The sequence below is a fragment of the Crinia signifera genome, chromosome 6 (assembly GCF_055691185.1).
Source record: "Crinia signifera chromosome 6, ASM5569118v1, whole genome shotgun sequence".
In the NCBI taxonomy this organism is placed as follows: domain Eukaryota; kingdom Metazoa; phylum Chordata; class Amphibia; order Anura; family Myobatrachidae; genus Crinia; species Crinia signifera.
In genome coordinates this window covers 120085536-120108129 of record NC_139222.1, presented here as the reverse complement: position 1 = coordinate 120108129, position 22594 = coordinate 120085536, and the positions used below count along the sequence as shown (strand labels likewise).

The 22594-nt window shown below is 42.1% G+C and overlaps 1 protein-coding gene across 2 annotated transcripts in view; it reads left to right on the top strand.

Moving 5' to 3' along the window:
• The first annotated feature begins 19657 nt into the window (after positions 1 to 19657).
• LOC146007043 (uncharacterized) overlaps positions 19658 to 22594 on the top strand; it is a 120287-nt gene continuing 117350 nt past the window's right edge. For both annotated transcript variants that reach the window (XR_014444213.1, XM_083145436.1), the window contains exon 1: positions 19658 to 19854. Coding sequence is in view for 1 of the 2 variants with exons in the window: in XM_083145436.1 (XP_083001562.1) it covers positions 19812 to 19854 (43 nt within the window). In the remaining variant the exon portion in view is untranslated. The remainder of the gene's footprint in view (positions 19855 to 22594) is intronic.

The following is a 22594-nucleotide window of genomic DNA, read 5'->3' as shown; positions in this document are numbered from 1 at the left end:
ATGAGCATGGCGAGCGGTTAAGCTTAAATCAAAATAAATATAAAGTGCAAGTAATGCTAATTGTACAACCAAACCCGAGCAACGCCGAGTACCTCAACTAGTAAATAAAAAATAATTACAAAGACATTTAGGTCTTGGGGAGAGATCAAGTAGAGCGAGCTAAAGTGCTGTGCTTGAAAAATGACAGAAGCGGTTATCTCTATACAATATACTGTATAATAAATCTCCCCCTATGTCCCCAGGAATGAGATGTATTTGCTAAGGGGCCTACACATGGGACAAATTCATGGCATTTTTGAAGCAATCAGACTAGATTGCTTAAAAAATTCACCTACATCGCTCCCTGTATAGGGGCCATCGTGATAGCGATGTTCTTGTCGCAGAACACTGGCCCTGGCAGATGGCTCAGCACACAACGCACTGTGCTCAAATCTCTCAGCAGTGCTGCCCCGTGTGTAGGACCCAATATAAAAAAGGACTAAATAGCAATGTGTACAGGATTTGTTTTTGAAATGTGAAACATGGAAACAAACTGTGTAAAATGTAGTTAACCAGACAATAAAATACACAGGACCAGATGCAATAAGCTTCAAAAGTGATAAAACGGAGAGTGATAAACAGCCAACCAATCGGCTCCTGCTTGACAGTTTTCAAACCCAGCCTGTAACATGTCAGGCAGGAGCTAATTGGCCGGCTGTTTATCACTCTCCATTTTATCACTTTTGAAGCTTAGTGCATCTGGCCCACAGAGAGTTATGTCAACTTGTTTGGTCAGAGTTACTGTTTTCAGTAATTCAAGGGCTAATAGTGAGCTTCCAATGAAGTCTTGACTGATGATCTTCAGTCACTCCAAGGCCTGCTGTGATGGAGTTGCACTGAGCTTCACTGATTATCAATATGACCTGTGAAAATCATTACCATACTGCCATATAATGTAAATTACTACCAAGAGACAGTGACTAGTTGTCATTAAAATAACACAGTAACACTTCATACCTTGCAAGAGAGTATAAATGTTGCTCATTGCCAAAAGTATACAGGTTATCACAATTGCACCAGAAAGTTATATTGCCTAACAATGGTAAAGCATAACGTTATGGTATGATGTGGTTTTGTGTGCGCATACCTCCTACGTCAGACCTTTGTGAACTTATTGTACAATATAAGGTTGCTTCAGCTCCCCTGGGGATAGTGGGAGGTAATAAATGTCAAGAGTAAAGTAACTAGCTCATATTATGAGATATTTATATTTGGCAAGAGTTGGAGTGAGTAGATGACTAACATAGACCCTTTCGAGGAACAGGTCAGTGTGGTGTACCTTGAAATATAAGGATATTTTGGATGGCTTAATGAGAAATACAAGCCTCTTGTAGTATAATGAGCCTCTTGACTCATCAAAGGGCAGTTTGCTGTGGTTTCCTATTAAGGTAAACAGTGCTATAAAAAAATAAATATATATACTGTATGTTTTGCTATGCTTGTAAAAAGCCAATAAATGGCTAAAAAAGTGTATATCTGTGTATACACACACACACACACACACACATACATATATATATATATATATAGAGAGAGAGAGAGAAAGAGAGAGAGAGAGAGAGAAACGGAGGAGGCGCAAAGCATGAGCATGTAATAAAAAATACTTTAATAGTACGATAAAAGCTCACATACACTTAAGTTTCAAAAGATGAACAAAGCAGTTCAGTCACCAACGTCTGTGCGGGGCATAAGGCAATTTCAAGCCAGCAGCTAGCGGTTCCACAGCAGTGCAGCAGCAGCAGGGATTCACCACGGCTTGAGACAAGACCAGCCGGTTCTCAGCATCACTGGAGACACACCCTCAACGCGTTTCATCACAGGGGACTTCATCAGGAGGCGTGTCAGTGGGCGTCATAGGTAAGTATAAATAGCTAGCATATACTCGGATCATCTGAACAGACAGATCTCATAATTATCAAATAATTTAAAATATGATATTCGTCTTAGTAACATTGATAACAATACTAGGACATAATATACATTTATACATATAAATAAATAAAAAGTACACATTAATACAGATACATAGATGCATAAATAAAATAAACACTTATTGCACTATATAAAAATGCATAATCTTAATCTAAATTCATATAATTCATGGTTTATGAATGATATGAATTTAGATTCATATTATGCATTTATATATAAAGTGCAATAAGTGTTTATTTTATTTATGCATCTATGTATCTGTATCAATATGCAGCGGTCCATAATAAAAGGACAAGTGCACAGATTGGATTGATTTTTAGGATAATACCATTAATTACCCTCTAAAAGGTTTAATGAATGTGCAGGTGTCAGCACATCTATAACACCCTATTGTCATATATATATATATATATATATATATATATATATATATATACACACACCTGCAGACAGTTCTGTTTAGCACATTCTACTTCAACCAGAAATTGAGATGCCTACAGCCTATACCCACACGTATCTTATACACTTTACAACTGAGCATCGGATATTGTGGATCTGGTCATCAGTACCACACAGATTTGGTCATCAGTGCTTCATAGATGGGATGGTCCCTTAAAATTAAGACATCTTATACCTGCACCAGAAATAGGTGTACTAAGAAGGCGTGGACACCCCATATACTTGTGGACACTTCTACCTTACATTTGATACATCGGATATCTGTGATCCAGAATTTACCCAACTGATGGGGAGGCCATAACACCCAACAGCTACTTACCTATTACACCCCGAAGGCGTTAAATAGAAGGTTGTGGATACTCCATACGCATTTGAAGCGTTTTATATTATACCTAGTGTAAAACCCCTGATGAAGTCTTTTTTAAGACGAAACGTGTCGGGTTATTGATGTCGCATTCCGAAAAGGATACAATGTCCAGATGTGGTTCTTGAAACATAATAAAGCATTCTGGTTTTAAGATCATACATTGTATTGGGTCACTGTACTATATATCATTACTATTGGTGAAAATTCTATTAGGTGGTGAAAGCGCTCTCTATATCTCTTGTTCCTATATATATATATATATATATATATATATATATATATATACACAGATGAACACCGGCACTCACTCTTTTCAAAGGATTTCAAGGCTACTTAGGCTACTGCAGCAGAGAGCAAGTGCTGACTACTCGCTACATATATATACAGTCGGGCAAAAAAGTATTTAGTCAGCCACCAATTGTGCAAGTTCTCCCACTTAAAAAGATGAGAGAGGCCTGTAATTTTCATCATAGGTATACCTCAACTATGAGAGACAAAATGAGGAAAAAAAATCCAGAAAATGACATTGTCTGATTTTTAAAGAATTTATTTGCAAATTATGGTGGAAAATAAGTATTTGGTCAAAAACAAACAAGCAAGATTTCTTGCTCTCACAGACCTGTAACTTCTTCTGTAAGAGGCTCCTCTGTCCTCCACTCGTTACCTGTATTAATGACACCTGTTTGAACTCTTTATCTATATAAAAGACACCTGTCCAACACTTCAAACAGTCACACTCCAAACTCCACTATGGCCAAGAGCAAAGAGCTGTCAAAGGACACCAGAAACAAAATTGTAGACCTGCACCAGGCTGGGAAGACTGAATCTGCAATAGGTAAGCAGCTTGGTGTGAAGAAATCAACTGTGGGAGCAATTATTAGGAAATGGAAGGCATACAAGACCACTGATAGTCTCCCTCGATCTGGGGCTCCCCGCAAGATCTCACCCCGTGGGGTCAAAATGATCACAAGAACGGTGATCAAAAATCCCAGAACCACACGGGGGGACCTAGTGAATGACCTGCTGAGAGCTGGGACCAAAGTAACAAAGGCTACCATCAGTAACACACTACGCCGCCAGGGACTCAAATCCTGCAGTGCCAGACGTGTCCCCCTGCTAAAGGCAGTACATGTGCAGGCCCGTCTGAAGTTTGCTAGAGAGCATTTGGATGATCCAGAAGAGGATTGGGAGAATGTCATATGGTCAGATGAAACCAAAATAGAACTTTTTGGTAACAACTCTACTCGTCGTGTTTGGAGGAGAAAGAATGCTGAGTTGCATCCAAAGAACACCATACCTACTGTAAAGCATGGGGGTGGAAACATCATGCTTTGGGGCTGTTTTTCTGCAAAGGGAACAGGACGACTGCTCCGTGTAAAGGAAAGAATGAATGGGGCCATGTATCGTCAGATTTTGAGTGAAAACCTCCTTCCATCAGCAAGGGCATTGAAGATGAAACGTGGCTGGGTCTTTCAGCATGACAACGATCCCAAACACACTGCCCGGGTAACAAAGGAGTGGCTTCGTAAGAAGCATTTCAAGGTCCTGGAGTGGCCGAGCCAGTCTCCAGATCTCAACCCCATAGAAAATCTTTGGAGGGAGTTGAAAGTCCGTGTTGCCCAGCGACAGCCCCAAAACATCACTGCTCTAGAGGAGATCTGCATGGAGGAATGGGCCAAAATACCAGCAACAGTTTGTGAAAACCTTGTGAAGACTTACAGAAAACGTTTGACCTCTGTCATTGCCAACAAAGGGTATATAACAAAGTACTGAGATGAACTTTTGTTATTGACCAAATACTTATTTTCCACCATAATTTGCAAATAAATTCTTTAAAAATCAGACAATGTCATTTTCTGGATTTTTTTTCCTCATTTTGTCTCTCATAGTTGAGGTATACCTATGATGAAAATTACAGGCCTCTCTCATCTTTTTAAGTGGGAGAACTTGCACAATTGGTGGCTGACTAAATACTTTTTTGCCCGACTGTATATATATATATATATATATATATATATATATATATATAGTTCGAGGAAGGACCGCACTCTCACTTAGATTTAGTGCAACTGGGGGTGCCTCACGAGAGGTGCATGTTGTGTGCATACATCCAAATATAGTCCCAGGATTCCCACAATCAGTAAATGCGGGATGTGAGGCACTCGCCGTAATAACAAGTATCCAGAACTTTGTTATAAATTCATAGAAGATACAGTTTTTATTCCAAAGATAAATCAGATTGTGCTGAAGTATTATTATCCTTCAATATGCCCCAACGTTTCGGTCCTTAACATGGACCTTTGTCAAGGAGCCTAAAACACATACAAAAATTGCATATAGCCATTCAGTAAATGAACAGATAGTGGTCCAACATCAGACCAATAACATATTCAAAGAACACATGTAGAAAAAAAATCACAATCTTATACATTACTTGGTTCAGAAGAGATCATAGCCATCAACGTAGTATAATAGAAAAAGCCTCTAGGGAGAGGAATCAGCACATTTAATGAGGCTGCCCGGGCCCGACATTTATACCCCTTCTAATCATCTGATTACTGCTCATTTGGCACCAATCTGTGGACGTCCACGCCGCGCAGGGTTCACACCCGGCGGAAACCGGAAGTCCGGGTTCCCGGAAGTGACGGCTCGCTGAGCCGCATCGTGACCCACATATTTTCTGGAATCTACATTAGTTTGTGCAGCTGAAAAGGTGCCAGTTGCGTGGACCGCATCATGACACTCATAACATCCGTGATACGTGATGCATAAGAGATGTTATGTATAAAGGTTCGGGAAATGTCAAGTCCTGATTATAAATGGCCTAAGTGCAATTAGTGGTAGTAAAAGAGTAATTAATTTATTTCTGGGAAAATAAAATTATTTATTTACAAGTGTTATATATATGGGCTTGATTCAAGCCTTTAGTCCGCACTTGCCACCTATTGAAGATATATAATGTGCGAAATAGCGAGAAAAATTATGATTTTTTTTTTCAAAAATCGCACCCTATAAATTATACCTACCTATGGCGCATCCTAACTTAACTAGTGATGAACGTTATGCCCTGAAACAGTTAATGACCAACGACTCCCTTATTGTACGAGCTGCTGACAAAGGCGGCGCAGTGGTCCTTCAAGATGTGGAGGACTACGACCGTGAAGTACGTCGAAATCTGTCTGATAGAGCCACTTATAAATTATTACCCAGCAACCCGATGCAGTTGTGTAGAGATCGATTAAGTGATATTTTGAAAGTTGGAGTTGAACAGTCCATTATCACTGAGTCTATCAAGAAAGTGTTATTACCAATGGCCCCTAAAGTGCCAATATTGTACACACTGCCCAAAGTTCATAAGGGTATCGACCCCCCGCCAGGTCGCCCAATTGTTGCTGGACATGATTCTTTATTACAGCCGTTGGCGACATTTATTGATGATCTCCTTCAACCTTTGATCATAAAACAACCGTCCTTTCTACTGGATACAGCTGACTTTTTGCTCTCCCTTCAGCCCCACTTGCAGACCCCTGCCCTCAGTCACTTAGTGACTATTGACGTCATTAACCTATATACCATCATCCCCCACTCCTTGGGGTTGGCCGCTTTAAAGAAATTCCTGGAGTCAGAGAGTGACTTTTCTGTACTGAAGGTTGAATTTATTATATTGTGTATGGATTTTTGTTGCATAACAATTTTTTTCTCTATAATAATGAATATTATTTACAGCTGCAGGGCTGTTCTATGGGCTCATCAGTCGCCCCTTCTTATGCGAACATCTTTATGTTTTCTGTTGAATTTGATGTTTTTTTTTCTCTAATCCTTTGTTTACTGAAAATTGCATATTATTTAAAAGATTTATAGATGACCTGTTTGTTTTGTGGTGTGGTGACCCATCAAGTCTCCAAGCCCTTCTTGACCTACATAATGCCTCCGACTCCCCAGTCAAATTTACTTTTGACATAAGTCCTTCTTCAGCGCATTTTCTGGACGTCGACATTTGTCGACTTGATGACACACTGGTTACCAGTGTGTACATAAAAAAAACCGATCGCAATACGGCCAAGCTTATTAAAAGTCTGCCTTACTCGCAGATGTTAAGGTATAGACACATTAATAGTAACTATGATATTTGTGAAAAACAACTTAATGAATTTATTTCCAAATTATGTCAACGCGGTTATAATTACCGTGAATTACTGGCCTGTAAAGAGAGAGTGCTTAGGTTAGACAGGAACTCATTGTTCCAGAGGAAGGTCCCTAAAGAAAAATTGGAGAGCGTTATACCCATGGTGACGTGGTATAATGCAGCCTCCAATGTCATTGTTTCAACGGTCAGAAATAATTGGCCGGTCTTGGAGAGTGATAAGAACTTACAGTTTAAAGACCACATTGGTTTCCTCGTGCATCATTGCAAGAGCCGTGAGTGCCGCACCTTCACCCCCTCCACCCTATAAATTATGCGATTTTCGGAAAATGGCCGAAAACGGCAGTTTTTGCGAAAAAAAATCACAAAAAAATAAATAAAAAATTTCGCCCTATGTTTCTTGTTTCTAGTGCCTCTCTGCCGGCGCCCGCATGATCCCCTCTCCACAGAAGAGAGGATATCATGCGGGTGCCATCGCTGTGTGAGAGTCGCTCACTAGGCTTGACAGAAGCTTAGGCGTAGCAGCGCTGGGCTTCAGCGGAGTCAACGTAGGATGCTGATAACGTAGATTGCAGAAGTAAGGCAGCTGGCGAGCTGACAGGATTCAAACAGGCACTACGCTGATAATGTAGCTTAGAGAAGTAAGACAGTTTGGCAGGCTGGCAAGATTCATAGCTAGAGCGGCACACGCTGCCGCCGTTAAACTAAACCAGTACCTTAGGTTTTTTGGTATTGTCGGTTATCTCTGCCCACACGGACTCCGTGTTATCTACCTCTGTACCTGTGCTCATTTCTTTCTCACAGGATGTTAAGTTATTATTTGTACACATGATTTGTGACACCCCAAGAAAAATACTCAAGAATAAATTGTATTTAAATATATATATATATATATATATATACACACAGTTAAAAGCTAGATCAACAGCCAAATAAAGGCAATGAGTACATTTATTGAAAACCATTAAAAAAAACGACGTTTTGGCCGTGGAGGGTCTTTGTCAAGACAGATCAGTGGAGGTGACTGCTGCCTGTGTATGCTGACCACCACCTTTCTTGACAAAGACACTCCGCACCAAAATGTAGACTTCAATTATGGCCTTTTATTAAATTTATTGTATGCATTGGATGACCTGGTGAGTTCCCTCCTTTAGCTCTAAATATAGACATAAAGGGTGAGATTTAATAGGATGAGAGATTCAGAAAGTGAGAGATTTGGTAAGAAATCTCCAGGGTTTTTTTAAAGCGCAATCATTTACACTGCAAAACCAGTTTGATTTTGCAGTGTAAATGATTGCCGCTTTAAAAAAACTGGAGGTTTCTTACCAAATCTCTCACTTTCTGAATCTCTCATCCTATTAAATCTCACCCAGTGTGTATATTACCTGAGCCTAGTATGGTTTTCCAGTGGAGCACCCCAGCTGCTCTGAATATGATATGACACCTGTTCAAAACGGTACATAGACTCTTACGTTAAATAAAAATAGAGTACTGCTGAAACCATATGAGTTGCAGTGAGTTATTCTGACGCGAGGGGACGCGGTCTCATAAGAAAAACGGGAGCCCAGATATTACATAAGTACCAAAATAACTCACCCAAATCTAATTCTCTCTGCACTTCAACAAGTGCAGAGAGAATTAGATTTGGGTGAGTTATTTTGTTTCTGTGCAGGGAAAATACTGGCAGCATTATTTTACACTGCAATATAGATCTCACTTTGAAGTAAAACCCCACCCAAATCGAATTCTCTCTGCACAAGTTACGTCTGCCCCACCTGCAGTGCACATGGTTTTGTCCTTCTAAGAAGGAATTTGTCAGAAAGACCAAAATAACACCCTCAGTGCCTGAGATAGAACACAAACTTTGTTTCATATTTTGAAACCTTGGCCCTATTAAGATCTGATCGTAGTACAAATTTGTTCTCAAAATGGGCAAAACCATGTGCACTGCAGTATGTGCAGAGAGAGTACAATTTGGGTGGGGTGTGCTGAATCTGAAATGTAAATTGCTGTGTAAAAATAATGCAGCCATTATTATTTATCCTGCACAGAAACAAAAAAACTCACACAAATCTAACTCTCTCTGCACATGTTACATCTGCACCACCTGCAGTGAACATGGTTTTGCCCATTTTGAGAACAAATTTGTACTGCGATCAGATCTGAATAAGGGCCCTTGTTTCATGCACAAATAAAATATACTAGTGTGTATTTTATGTGTTTGATGTGTTTATACCACATAAATGCAAGATACTTTAATATACATTATTGAAATATGAAATATAAAGATATTCAAAAATACAGAATAATCCTTTATCCAAAATGCTTCTGGTCCTGAGCATTTTGGATAAGGGATACTCAATTTGTCTCTTTTTTGGCAGTGTAATTAAGATATAAGTTAATTTAAAGCATATTTTAATTAGCTCAGTAGCATCTTATTCCACAAATGACTCTGCAGTCAGTACAGTTTTATACATAACAAGCAGAGAGAGAGAGATTATTTAAAATGGTACTTACTGGTACTAAGTAGATAACTAGGAGACATACTGTACATGACAACGTGGTATACTGTAAATTGCAAGATTGTATTGTATCTCTACTAATTTTAGGGATAATGTATATATTGTAAATTTCAAACTTAACTTTTATTATACTAGCTTCAAATGATTACATGTGATAAAAACAGTTGTGCTTGATATTGTTATGTCAGAAAGTGATTTGCGCTGGATTATTCCAGAACGTAGTTCAGACACAGACACAGATCAATGATGTGTGCAGGGTTCTGGCCAATTCGCATATCAGAACCTGGTCTGAATTTTTGGCGATTTTAAGACACATTTCCCAAATTTGCATCTCATTAAATATGCGAATTGGATACTTTTCAATGGGAAAACATCTGGATGCGAGTTCCGGCGCAAGTAAAAATCGCACTTTTAGAAAGTGCGACTTCGCGGCAAAATCATAGTTTTTTGCCGTTTTCGCATTTCATTAAGGGTCAGATGTATCAAGCTTCAAAAGTGAAAAAATGGAGAGTGATAAACAACCAGCCAATCAGCTCCCACCTGCCATGTCACAGGCTGGGTTTGAAAATGAACAGGCAGGAGCTGATTGGCTGGCTGTTTATCACTCTTCATTTTATCACTTTTTGAAGCTTGATACATCTGGCCCTAAATATGCGAATTCGGGAAAAAGTGGGCCGTTTTGGGTGAAAATATTGCAAAAGTCACATTTTCGCATCTCATTAAATGTCACCCTTAATTTCTATGTGTCATCCAGAGTAAGATACTGTGGGGGAAATTGACTAAAATGGGAGTTCTATTGGATGTTGCTATGGGCAACCAATCAGATAGTATCTGTTACCTTCTATAAGTTGCTAAATAAATCAGAAGTAGATTCTGATTGGTTGCCTATAGCAGCATCCCATGTGAAATAGAACTGCCATTTTAGTAAATGTCCCCCTATGTGTGAGGTGTCAAACTCTATAATGGTAGTATTGTCATCACCACAGACAAGCTCACTGGTCGAGTTAGAGGAATAGATGTATCTTTGGAGTTTCCGGCACTCGACTGCTGGAACATTGAATTCCGTCTGTTGCGTTACCGTCGAGTGAAACGAAAATGGCCAGTGATTCCGACTGTCGGGGCGTTCCGACAGTCGGAATCACGGATTGAATACCCCTTCAAATAAAACATTTTCAAACTATTGCACAAAATTACTATGCAGTTATACCTGGACAATGCAGCCTGAGTGCTTCACTGAACACTTAGAAATATAGGAACACAAGATCAAAAGGGAATGCACCGAATCTTTGCATTTTTTTTTTATCAGGTCATAAAGGATGACAAGTTTAATAGGAGGGTGGGCTCTAGTCTCTGCTCTAATTGTGATAAATGTGAGCCCTCCAGGCATTGGTCATCTCCTTATACACATTATTTCTGTCTGTGTGGACAACTGGCAGAATACAACATACTGTAGAACTCTACTGACCTGTATTTTACCCAGTTTCCATAATGATTTTCTTGCTTTATATTCTGCTTAGAATGCAACAAGGACTAAAAAAAATAATCAGGAGTCCTAAGTGGTTTCTAGTTTATTGATCTAATATTGACCTAAGTGTCAAGGGGGTGGGTGTTTGCTGCTATGAGATACGTACCTAATTCTAAAAAAAAAATAGTGCCATAGTGGTCACAGACTGATTTTTAATGTATACTACAGTATATGGACAAATGTATTGGTCACACATGATAATTATTGCATTCAGGGGTTTCAGTCAGACCAGACGCCACAGGTGTATAAAATCAAGCTCCTAGCCATTTGCAAACATTTGTAATACAAAATGGGTCATTCTGAAGAGCTCCGTGGCTTAAAGCGCGGTACTGTGATAGGATGTCACCTTTGCAATAAGATGGTTCAGTAAATGTCATCTCTACTGGATGTTCCACAGTCAACTGTAGGTGATATTATTAGAAATTAGAAGTGTTTAGGAACAACAGCCACAAAGTGTAAGCCCATGTAAACTCACAGAACGGGGTCAATGTTAAGGCTCATGATGTGTGAAATTAATCAACGCTCTGCTAATTCTATTGCTGAAGAGTTACAGAATTCCACTGGCATTAATATAAGCACAAAAACTGTGCCGCAGGTTATTAATGCAATGGGATTCAAGCATGCAAGCCTCACATCACCAATGTCAATGCCATGTGATGGATAGGTTGGAATAAAGCACACCAACACTGTACTATGGAGCAGAGGAAATATGTTCCGTGAAGTAACAAATCTCGCTTCTTTGACAGACGGGCAAGTCTGGGTTTGGTGGGTGCTGGTAGAATGTGAGGGATAATAATGGTATTTGGGCTAGGCCCCTTATCTCCAGTGAAAGGCAAGCTTGATGCTACACCACACTCAGACATTTTGAACAAAGCTATGCTTCCAACTTTGCAAGGACTATAGAGAAATAGTTTGATGAGTTTGGTGTGGAAGAATTAGAGTGGCTGGCACAGAGCCCTAACCTCAACCACATCAAGCACCTTCGATAAATTTGAATGGAGATTATGAGCAAGCCCTTCTCGTCCAGCATCAGTGCCGCCAGACCACACTAACGCGTTTCGTATTAAAACTTTGCCCTCTGACGAAGTTTTAATACAAAACGCGTTAGTGTGGAGCCAGGTGACGATCGCTCTCCTTACCAGGCATCCCCCTACTACCCGCTGTTCCTGTGTTGGGTGCCCGAGACGCCGAGTCCACGTGGAGTGACCAGCGTTCCTTGCTGTGGTTTCCCCCAGAGCTCCGGAGGCGGTAGGAGTGATTGCCTGGATTGTATATATAATATCGTGTCGTAGCCAGCCCACAGCAGTGTGTTTTTTGGTACGAGCATTATATTGGCTGTTACCTTGGAGCTTTTTACTGCCCATTAAAATATTGTGGTTTTACACTATGGAGCGCTCCTCCTTTGTTCTATTTTGACATATATATATATATATATATATATATATATATATGAAAGGGTTTTTGACTCTGAGTTGCGCTGGGTTGTGTTTGCAGCACCACCAAAATTCCTCCTGTTAGTGAGGAACGGTGTAGTAATCAGGGAAGTGGGGGGTGATTGGGGTGCGCTACCTAGTATAGAAACTGTACCTCCCAATAAAACATTACAATTTCAAAACAGAGTACACATTTCTGAAATAGTGTTCTTGTATTTGAGGATGTTCCCAATGAATAAGCTCAGTCCATCTCTGGGTAAATAGTTCTTTTATTGGTGAAGAAATCCGACGCGTTTCGTCTCTAAGACTTCATCAGGGGTAAGAACCAATGGGTGAGTGGATTTTGTGTGGCTGGTCCTATTTGAAGTTTCTGCTGATCACAGCTGATGCAAATAAAATAAATATCATTTCTCATTTTGAATGCAGAGCGAGGAGGATACTGCAGAGAGAGCGTCCTGATAATGTTCTTGATAAGAACCTACACTAGACTCTCAACTCAGAAATTTCCATTTAATTGAGCCCCATCAAGAAGGACTTGGTGATATTTATTTTATTTGCATCAGCTGTGATCAGCAGAAACTTCAAATAGGACTGCAGACTAGGTGGATATCAGCAGTGCGCTGTGGGCAAGTCACCGCTGGAATGCAATTATTACAGCCCTGGGATTGTGGAAGGAAGGCAGAGCACACGCAGACATATGAAAGTATATACAAAAACCACACAGTTTACGTATAATGTTCTTTTAACATTCTAAATGACACAAGTTTACCACTTCATGTGAAAGCAATTGCATCACTTAAAGGAGATCTGAAAATGTGTCCAGGGAGAGTATGGAGTATATAGAGAAATGCCAGTTGAATAAGTAAATGCAATATGAGAGTGCATTAAAAGTGAACTTAATTAGTAAAAAAAGACATTAGACCCTGTTAAGTAAAACACAAACTCGGGGGGTTCAGTGACCTAAATATGAGACCCTGCAGAAATTATAACACTTAAGGATATCTATATATAACATTAAGGACTGAAAAGTATGTCTGACAGTTTACCACCAACCCTGCCAACTAGACTAGGACATTGAAGGCAGTCTTTAGAGAAATCACTATTGAATTGATTGCTATACTACAAAAAGTGACCCCAAGCTACATTCTGTCACTTTCAAAACCAAAACAAAATAGAAAATATGAAAAAAATGTATCTGACCAAGAAGAGGAGACAAATAGTTGAGAAAAATAAGAGAAGAATGGCTTTCTTTCACAATGGTTCAAAAAAGTAGATTTTTCACTAAAACTAATCTACAGCCCCCTGCGTGTATACCTTATGGTAGTGCAGTAGTACATTTGACCTTTGTATTTAGCATAGTAGTGCATTTGGCTACTATTCTGCTTTTTTTAATTGTTAACTGAATAGTACCAGGTTGTACCTGTTACAAATGCCTCCTCAGTGATTCTATACTGCTACATGGGGTTACAGGTTGCTTCTGTATGCTACATGCACGTACTGTGCCCTGTTGGATAGGCTATGCTATGATCTAGCATACCCTACTTTCAGGAATTGCACAGTATTTGCTGAACCATTAGTGCAACCATGTGTGCCAGTGGTGTCTTGCCCACAGTGCAGAGGCATAGTAGGCATATCCGCTGGCACACACCTAGTTTGCAGAGCTGGGAGGAGCTAGGCAGGAGAAGTGCTCTTCCCGCACTGCATCCTGCTGCCAGCTACTGCTGAGAAAGGCTGGCACCAAGGAACAGAGGAGTAGTGGGGAAAGGCAGCGGCAGCTGTGGACAAGCATTCGATTTCAAAAGTCCCAGTGAAATCAATAGGCGTCCACTGTCACGGCTCTCAGCCAGTGGTTTCCCACACTGTATCTGTGGCACCCCACTGCAGGGGTGCCCCTGAACTGCCCCTGCACCCAAATGGAGTTCAACAATGGTGGCCAATTCTGCTGGTGGGACCCTGTTCCTACTGTCCAGTACTGAGAGGGTTAACCAGGCCAGCAAGCGCCCCAGCTCTCTTTCACGTGCAAGGAGCATGTCTTGCTCCTGATTGGCCGGCTAGAGAGTGCGGAGAAGAGGAGGCCAGAGGTGAAGGGGACGGCAGAGCTGAGCAGCGTGAAGGCGGAATCGTGCTGAGGAAAAGGAGAGGAACATGGTGCACAGTGGGCGTCTGGAGAGGAGCAGCGTGCAGCCGGAGTCAGCAGGGAGAAGAGCACCCGCTGTCGCAAAGCCCAGGCTGGTGATTGACAGCGGGCGGAGAGCGAGTTGGGCCAAGTCGCTGAGCAGAGCAGGGAGGAGAAGGAGATGCTGACTGCGCATTGATCCAGGAGGTGGGCATGGGCAGCAGAGCCGCAGGCTGAGACCTGGGCGCAGGGGAAGTGTCACAGCAGGAGCCAGTAGCCACGGGAGAGTCAGAAGAATCGTTACCGGACGGAGTCGGCATTTGTAGCAGACGCAGCAGGTACACAGGGTTCAACCCCACGCAAAGTAGCCTAAGGCCTCCCAGAGCACCCAATTAGGCCACTGGCTCACCTGTCCCCTTTTACCCAGCCCTTATGCAGGACAGTGTGTTATACTCAGGGAACGGGACCCGGAGCAGGCTATCCCGCCTTACCCCTTGTTAAACAGGGATTGCCCTAGCAATACCTCAGTATCAGCCATTTATTGAGGCAGGTCTTTCGCCCTCAGTCGCAGCCCCACAGACCCCAGAGTGCAAAGGGGCTTCACACACCTGGTCCAAGAGAGGCCATTGAGGGACCTCATTGTTTTAGAGAGTACCAGCAGGATCCTTGACCCCCTCGCAGGGTTCATTGTAGAGCAAGACTTACTCACTGTCAGTCTGGCGCATTTATTACAAGGAGCTGCCCCAGGTAACGGGAGCTCGCTTGTCCCTCCTCAGAGGTTGTTGTTCAGTTTAAGTCACCTTGGAAGACCATTGCATCCCCAGCAGGGAGTCACCCTATATAACGGGGACTTGCCTGTACTCCTTTAAAAGGGGACTGTTAACTTGTTCTAGCCAGATTCATAGTAGTGTGCACACTAAGGCAGGGCCCACTCTTCCCCTGAGGATTTATCTTCGTGGGACCTTTGCTTGAACTCAGTGACTGTGTATAGCTAGTCTACAATGTTAACATACACTTGTGTAAGGTATAGCGCCACCTGGCGAACATTAAGAGGTGTCACAGTTTATTTCCAGTAGCGTAGCTAAATGCTAGTCTTATTCTTCTTGACATCATTTTTCTCAGTGTCTTCTTTAATTACGTCCTATAGTAATATCTTTCTGAAGTCATTATGTTATGTCATTGCATATACAACGGGTGAATGCTATTGTCTTTTGATAAGGAATCATAAATGAGCATTGGCTACTAAATTCAGACAGAAGTATTTAAATGTCTTTCTTTCATTTGATGTTTACACAAAGTCTTTGAAGGTATCGCAGCAACTGCACTACGTCTTTTATTAATAAATACTCATTGCTGCTAATCGTGGTTGCCATCTTTTCTTGTGGGGCTTTCCCGGGGTGTCCCATCTCTTGCCTCCAGTGTCTGTCATCGACTAACAAGGGCCGTGAAGAAACCCGAATTCTCTGCCGTTATCAGATCCAGGTACGTGGTGGTACCGACAGCACTCACAGGGGGCTCCTGTCACATATCCATCCCACATTGTATCCAGTGCGCACTGTATCCCACATTGTATCTGAACCATACTTTATCCATCCTGCAATGTATCCTATACAACCCACACTGTATCTAACCCGCACTATGGGGCAATTTAGACCTGCTCGCTAGGCTGCATGTGTTCGAAGCCTAACGAAAAGGTTAATGCCGCCCGTCGCTTTTTCATATGCAAGCCTCAATGCCGACCAAGCCCATGTGCAGGGCTGCAAACGGAATGAGTAGAAACCATTCAATGGTTACTTACCATAGAAAGATTTCTCCTCCTCTGCACAGTGCTTGCAGCAGACATGTGACCCAGGAGTCAATCAGCAGCTACTTGTAATAATGCGAAATCAGGGCAGGCGCCAACCTCATGCACCCATCCTGGGCAGGCATGGGAGCACCTGCATTCAATGGGGCATGCCCAGCATTTCTATGGGCGCCCGCCCACCATTTTGTGCGCATGCCCCCATGTAACACTGGGGGTCGACCCAGGAATGTCCCCTGATTGTCATTGTGGGAACATAAGGTCCTATAGGCAAAACCTTTACGGTAAATTTATCTTGTGCTAGGAAGGAGTACATGTCTACCTTTCATTGTCCAAAATTGTACCCATTGCTGTTACACGTCTTTTATAGACATGAAGCATGCAGATTTTTAGAATGGCTATTGCCAGAACTCTCCAGGAGCACCCTAGCACTCACCTTTACGTTGTGCTGCTATGTGTTGGAGGAGGTTCCAGGTTCCTTGGAGGTCCTCTGTAGTCAGTATGATGTCACCTAGTTTATTTTCCATTTGGGGATTCAGAATACGCTGTGGTATTTCCCATGGCTCCGAGTGCTTGACGCCGCCTTATTGGATCTGGTCAGCTGACTGCTGAAGCACCAATCCCTCATGTGACCTTCTCTATCAATCCCATCACAGTTTAAGGGGATATGAGGAACAATTCAAATAATCTCTAGCTACCAAATGTTGTCAGTCACATTCTTGGCTTTCTGAACACTGGCCTTGAGTTCTGTGTTTCCAACTTCTCAGAGAGAGCTCTAAACATTATTTCAGTCTGATGCTATGGCAGGATTACTGTTTCTAGTCAGCTTTCAATTCTCTGTACTTATATGCAGGGCTATTTTTCAGTAGGCTCCAGCAGGAACTGAGGCCCTTATTCTAGTTCACTCTTTCTGACAAAATATTTCTTAGATTGACAAAACCATGTGCACTGCAGGTGAGGCAGGTGCTACTTGTGCAGAGATAATTAGATTTGGGTGGGGTTTTACACCTGCCTCACCTGCAGTGCACATGGTTTTGTCCATCTAAGAAATATTTTGTCAGAAAGAGTGAACTAGAATAAGGGCCTCAGTTCCTGCTGGAGCCTACTGAAAAATAGCCCTGCTTATATGTTAGTTGGGCGCCCACTATAGTTAGTAAACTCATACCCCCACTATCCATGTCGTCATGGAGTTAAAATACTTATAATTGATATATCAAATATTGGTGCATGTGAATCGTTACCTGGTTTGAATATATATAAATTCCATTTTATTTTCTATAATAATGTGTAATGGGCATAAGGATTGTGTGATATTCTGTAATGGGCTTTACAGTGAGTCTCATAATGTGTAATGGGCATAACAAATTGTGTAGCCTTATAGGTAATGGGCATTACGGTATGTGTCATAATGTTTAATTGCCATTATGGCATGTGCCTTTATGTTTAATGGGTATTACAGAGTTTGCTAAAATGGGTAATGGGCATTACGGTGTGTAGTATAATGTGTAATACCACGCCCCTTTGTGATGTCACACCTTCTTTCCATTAGGCCACACACCCTTTTGATGCCCGGCAGGTGGGCCATTTGTGCTTAAAATGCCAGGGCCGATTTTTGGTCCCAGTCCGGCCCTGCCTGCGAGTGCCACCCACCCGATTCCTTACTGCATACCATGACCCACACAAGGGAAGGCACCTACTGTAGGCACTAATTCACACAGCTACCATCTGGAGTGCCAATCATCTCCACAAATTATATATCTCAAACTGAAATGTAATAAAGGGCAGTGTGACTAAATAACAAAGCGCTCTCAAGTTAAGTTGATGAATATTGTATAGGTATTAGTGACAAAATGGGGTAGTGTATGGGTGATCAGGAGATGCTGGGCCTAAAAAAATAGCAAAACTACAAGTGAAAGTAATTAAAACAGATAATTGACAAGTTCCACCAACAGCGTACTCCTACCTGGAAGCTCAATGTATGGTAGCACACTCTGTACCACCCTTGTTACAGCCCCGTTCATACATATTATTAAGAAGGTTTGGATAACATAGGGCCTTATTCTAGTTCACTCTTTCTGACAAAATCCTTCTTAAGGTACCCATACACGTTACAATTATTGTATACAATATTGTATACAATATCGTATCTCATCGCATCTCGGTTTTGCCATGAGATGAGATCTAGATCTCATCTCATGGCAAAACCGAGATGCAATGAGATGCGATATTGTATACAATATTGTATACAATAATTGTAACGTGTATGGGCACCTTTAGATGGACAAAACCATGTGCACTGCAGATGGGGCAGATGTAACATGTGCAGATAGAATTAGATTTGGGTGAGTTATTTTGTTTCTGTGCAGGGTAAATACTGACGGCTTTATTTTAACACTGCAATATAGATCTCACTTTGAAGTAAAACCCCACCCAAATCTAACTCTCTCTGCACAAGTAACATCTGCCCCTCCTGCAGTGCACATGGTTTTGTCCATCTAAGAAGGATTTTGTCAGAAAGAGTGAACTAGAATAAGGCCCATAATTATAGACTGTCTTTAATGGAGTAAATCAATACTTCATTAACCTCTTGCAACAATACAGATTTTGAAATAAAAGTAATAATTTATAGAGACATTGTGTAGTCACAAAATTATTCTCATTTTAAAAGCACTTTCTGACTCAAGAAAACTTATGTGACAAATTCCTCCTACACAAACACCTACACAGAAAACTGTGTGTGAGTATAAATGTGTACGCATAGGTAGATAAAGTGATTGTGAGCATTTAAGGTCACTGCACAATTACTGTAAATTCCTAAGAAACATTCATTGCTTTCTGAATCAGCCATTACTGCATTCATTGACACAACACAGATTGTTATACAGTACAAATGAAAAATAAAAAAAATCAACAAGTTTCTAAAGTCTATTCTCAGTTATTGTTAGAATACTTGCAGTGGTTCTCAAACTGAGTCCTGACCTCAAAGTGGGTCCCGACCTTCTCAGCATGAGGTCTTGACTCCATGTTGCCAGGGCCGGCGTTACCATTAGGCAGCTTCAGGCAGCTGCCTAGGGCGCCGGCCACTAGAGGGCGCACTTTGTTTAACCCAAGTAGGTCCGATATTTGCATTTTTCACTGGGCCTTAACTATAAGCAGCCGCCCGACTCCTGCCCCTCAACAGCAGCAGCCGCCCACCTGCCCGACCTCACACCCGTTACTAGCACAACGCTGGATTACCTGTCTGTCCACTGTCAGTAAATATTTTATACGCTACAGCCGCACAGTGCAGCTACTGTTGACTGATGACCTGCACAGTCCCTCCCACCTTCCCAGAATGCCAATGCAGGTGTAACATCATCGTGCACAACGTTCAGGGAGAGCACCCGTGTGGGAGAGAAGCTGGAAGAGCAGACAGAGGAGAGCAGAAGCAGCACGGAGCTGAGTGACTACTGTGTAACCCGCCCACGAGAAGAATGTGTGCAGTGCATACTGGCTGCATCCTCCTGAGTTCTGCAGGTACATACTCAGTGTCACACTGCTGGAGACTGACACAGCCTGCACCAGCAGTGAGATTGTCACAGCTGAGCTTGTTGTAGATATCCCGTTATTGTCAGCCCCCCTCCTCCTCCTTCTCTCCCTTTAGCTTCACTCACAGACGTGTCCCAGTCAGCCCAAGCACCCTCACCTTGATCCTTTTGTCCTTATAACCTAACAGGGTGTCATTAAGATTTAGTGCAGCTGGGCTTCTAGCGTGCCCCCTGAGGAATGTAGTTTACAGCCGAAGACAGTGCTGACTTCCTAACATGTTTATATTTATTACAGGTTAAATAGTATTAATCTGTAATACCTTTCAAACACTTGAATGTAAGATCGTCTATAGCACATGCAACATAGAGGGATCTGTTAACAGATACACAATGCAGTTGCCACAAGGTCCAATATAGGGGTCCAAACTTCAACCCAAAAAATGTAAACTACACACCTGTCACTGCATGTATTACATTCACTGCAACATGCTGCAGCACCACCAGTACCATCTATTTTGTCTTCTGTCACAGCCCAATAAAAAGAAACCAGTGAGTACAGTTGTCTACCCTCCTAAATCCTCCAGGGCGAGAGGTGCGGTGGTTGGAGAGGAGAAGGGGATTGATATGGATGCAGTGTATAATTGTATGGATCTATGTAGGAGAGAGGCAGTGTTTGGATGTTTTATATACTGTATGCGGGTGTGGTATAATACCCCGATAGTCAGGATTCCGACAGTCAGTACTCCGATGTCGGAATCCCGACTGCACAGCGTTGGGAGCGCAATGAAGCCCCTTGCGGGCTCGCCTATTTTATTCTCCCTCTATGGGGTCGTGGACCCCCACGAGGGAGCAGTCGGAATCCAGACTGTCAGGGGGCTGTCCGGCACCCACTGTATGCACATGAGGGCGGTTGACAGACATTTTGCCTAGGGTGTCAAGAAGCCTTGCACCGGCCCTGCATGTTGCTGACCATCAGGCTGATTACTTTTATAATCTCAGTCAGTGATTCAAAGAGTCTGAAAAATCTGTTGAATTGTCTTATTTTAGACCCATTATTTTGTGCCTTTGCAATGCTGCCATGCATGTGTTGTCTACGGTCTACACATGTGATGTGACCTTCTGCAACTTGCTGGGGTCCTGTAATTATTTTTATTGTCTGTTGGGGTCCCACAGCAAAATAGTTTGAGGACCCCTGCTTTAGTGGATATGTGATTTTCATTGACTGCATTCCTTTATATTTCACTGACTATATACTGGATATGTTTGTCCCAGTCCAACAGGAATACATGCGTTGGGTATTCAACATCCATACGTTAATTAACAATGGCAATTTAGCTGCTTAAAGCTGGCCACACATCTACAGATTTAGGGGGAAATTTACCAAAATGGGTTCTTAAAAAATAGGTGTATTCGTAGGCAGAAATACACCTATTTGTTACACATTTGTATTTTCGGGATTTACAATCCCGAAAATACAACAATTCGTATTCCTAATGATGGGACATTCGTATTTGTATTTACAAATACGAATGTGTACACCATCGATAGAATACGACAGGAATCACCATTCAAAAGAATGGTGGTTCCTGATGTACTAAGCAGCAGTGTTGATAATACGGCTGCTAATTGGTGTAAAACAGGCACGCAAATACGACAGGAAAATACACCTTGCTTTCCCTGTCGTTTTTGGCTTTAGCCTGCACGGATCAGTCAGATCCGTGCAGGCTGTAACCAGCTCCAGGCTGAAAGAGCCGGGGCCGGTAATTAAAAATCAGGGAACCCGACAAATAGGGATTTCCCCTATTTTTAACAACCAGCCCCAGGCTGCAGGTCCGGGGCTGGTTCCCAAAATACGGGGGCAAAATGACTAGGGGTCCCCAGTATTTTAAGAACCAGCCCCAGGCCAAACCAGCCAGCAGGGTAATGCCCCCCAGCCAAAGCATTCAGCCCTACCGACCAGTCATCCTGGCCAGGGGCCCTGGGGGAGTGGGGACCCCCCCAATAAAGGGGTCCCCCCCCTCCAGGACTTACCTGACCAGGCTGAAGTCTGGTGCTGTCCCCGGTGGCCCTGTGTGGTAGCCACCGGGCTGATCTTGGTGTAAAAAATAGAACAATAAACTATTGTTTTAAACTGTGGAACTATGAGTCCCAGCAAGCCTCCCCTGCAAGCTGGGACTTGGTGAACCACAAGTTCCAGCTTGCGGGGCATTAAAGGGCCCGCTGGGTCTTGTAGTTCCACAGTAAAAAAATAGTTAAATAAATACACACTGACACCTGAAAAATAAAAGTTTAATACATACATTACACACACACTGATACTTACCTATCTTGATCCCGTAGGTAGGTAGGAGGAGGAGTTTGCAGGTGCACACTAAATATATATGCTAGACCTTTTAATATCTTGCTATATTGCATTTGAGGTTATTAGCATAGTAATGGCCATTAGTATGGGCTTGTCCACCGCATCCAGGTTACCTCAATAGGACAATTCCCTAACACTACTCTGGGACAGGTCCAGGGCACAGGGCCCCCCAGGCCAGCCCAGCAGAACCACCCCATGGCATCACATTAGTGTGAAATGAAAGTGATAGTAAAAGGGATAGGGGAAATTTTATGTGATAGGACTTACCTAGGTAAGAAGTAATAATAAATGTGAAGGGTGCTACATATATATTAGACAAACTAAAGGGGTGATTGAAAGTGTACGATATGATGCCATGGAGCAGCCC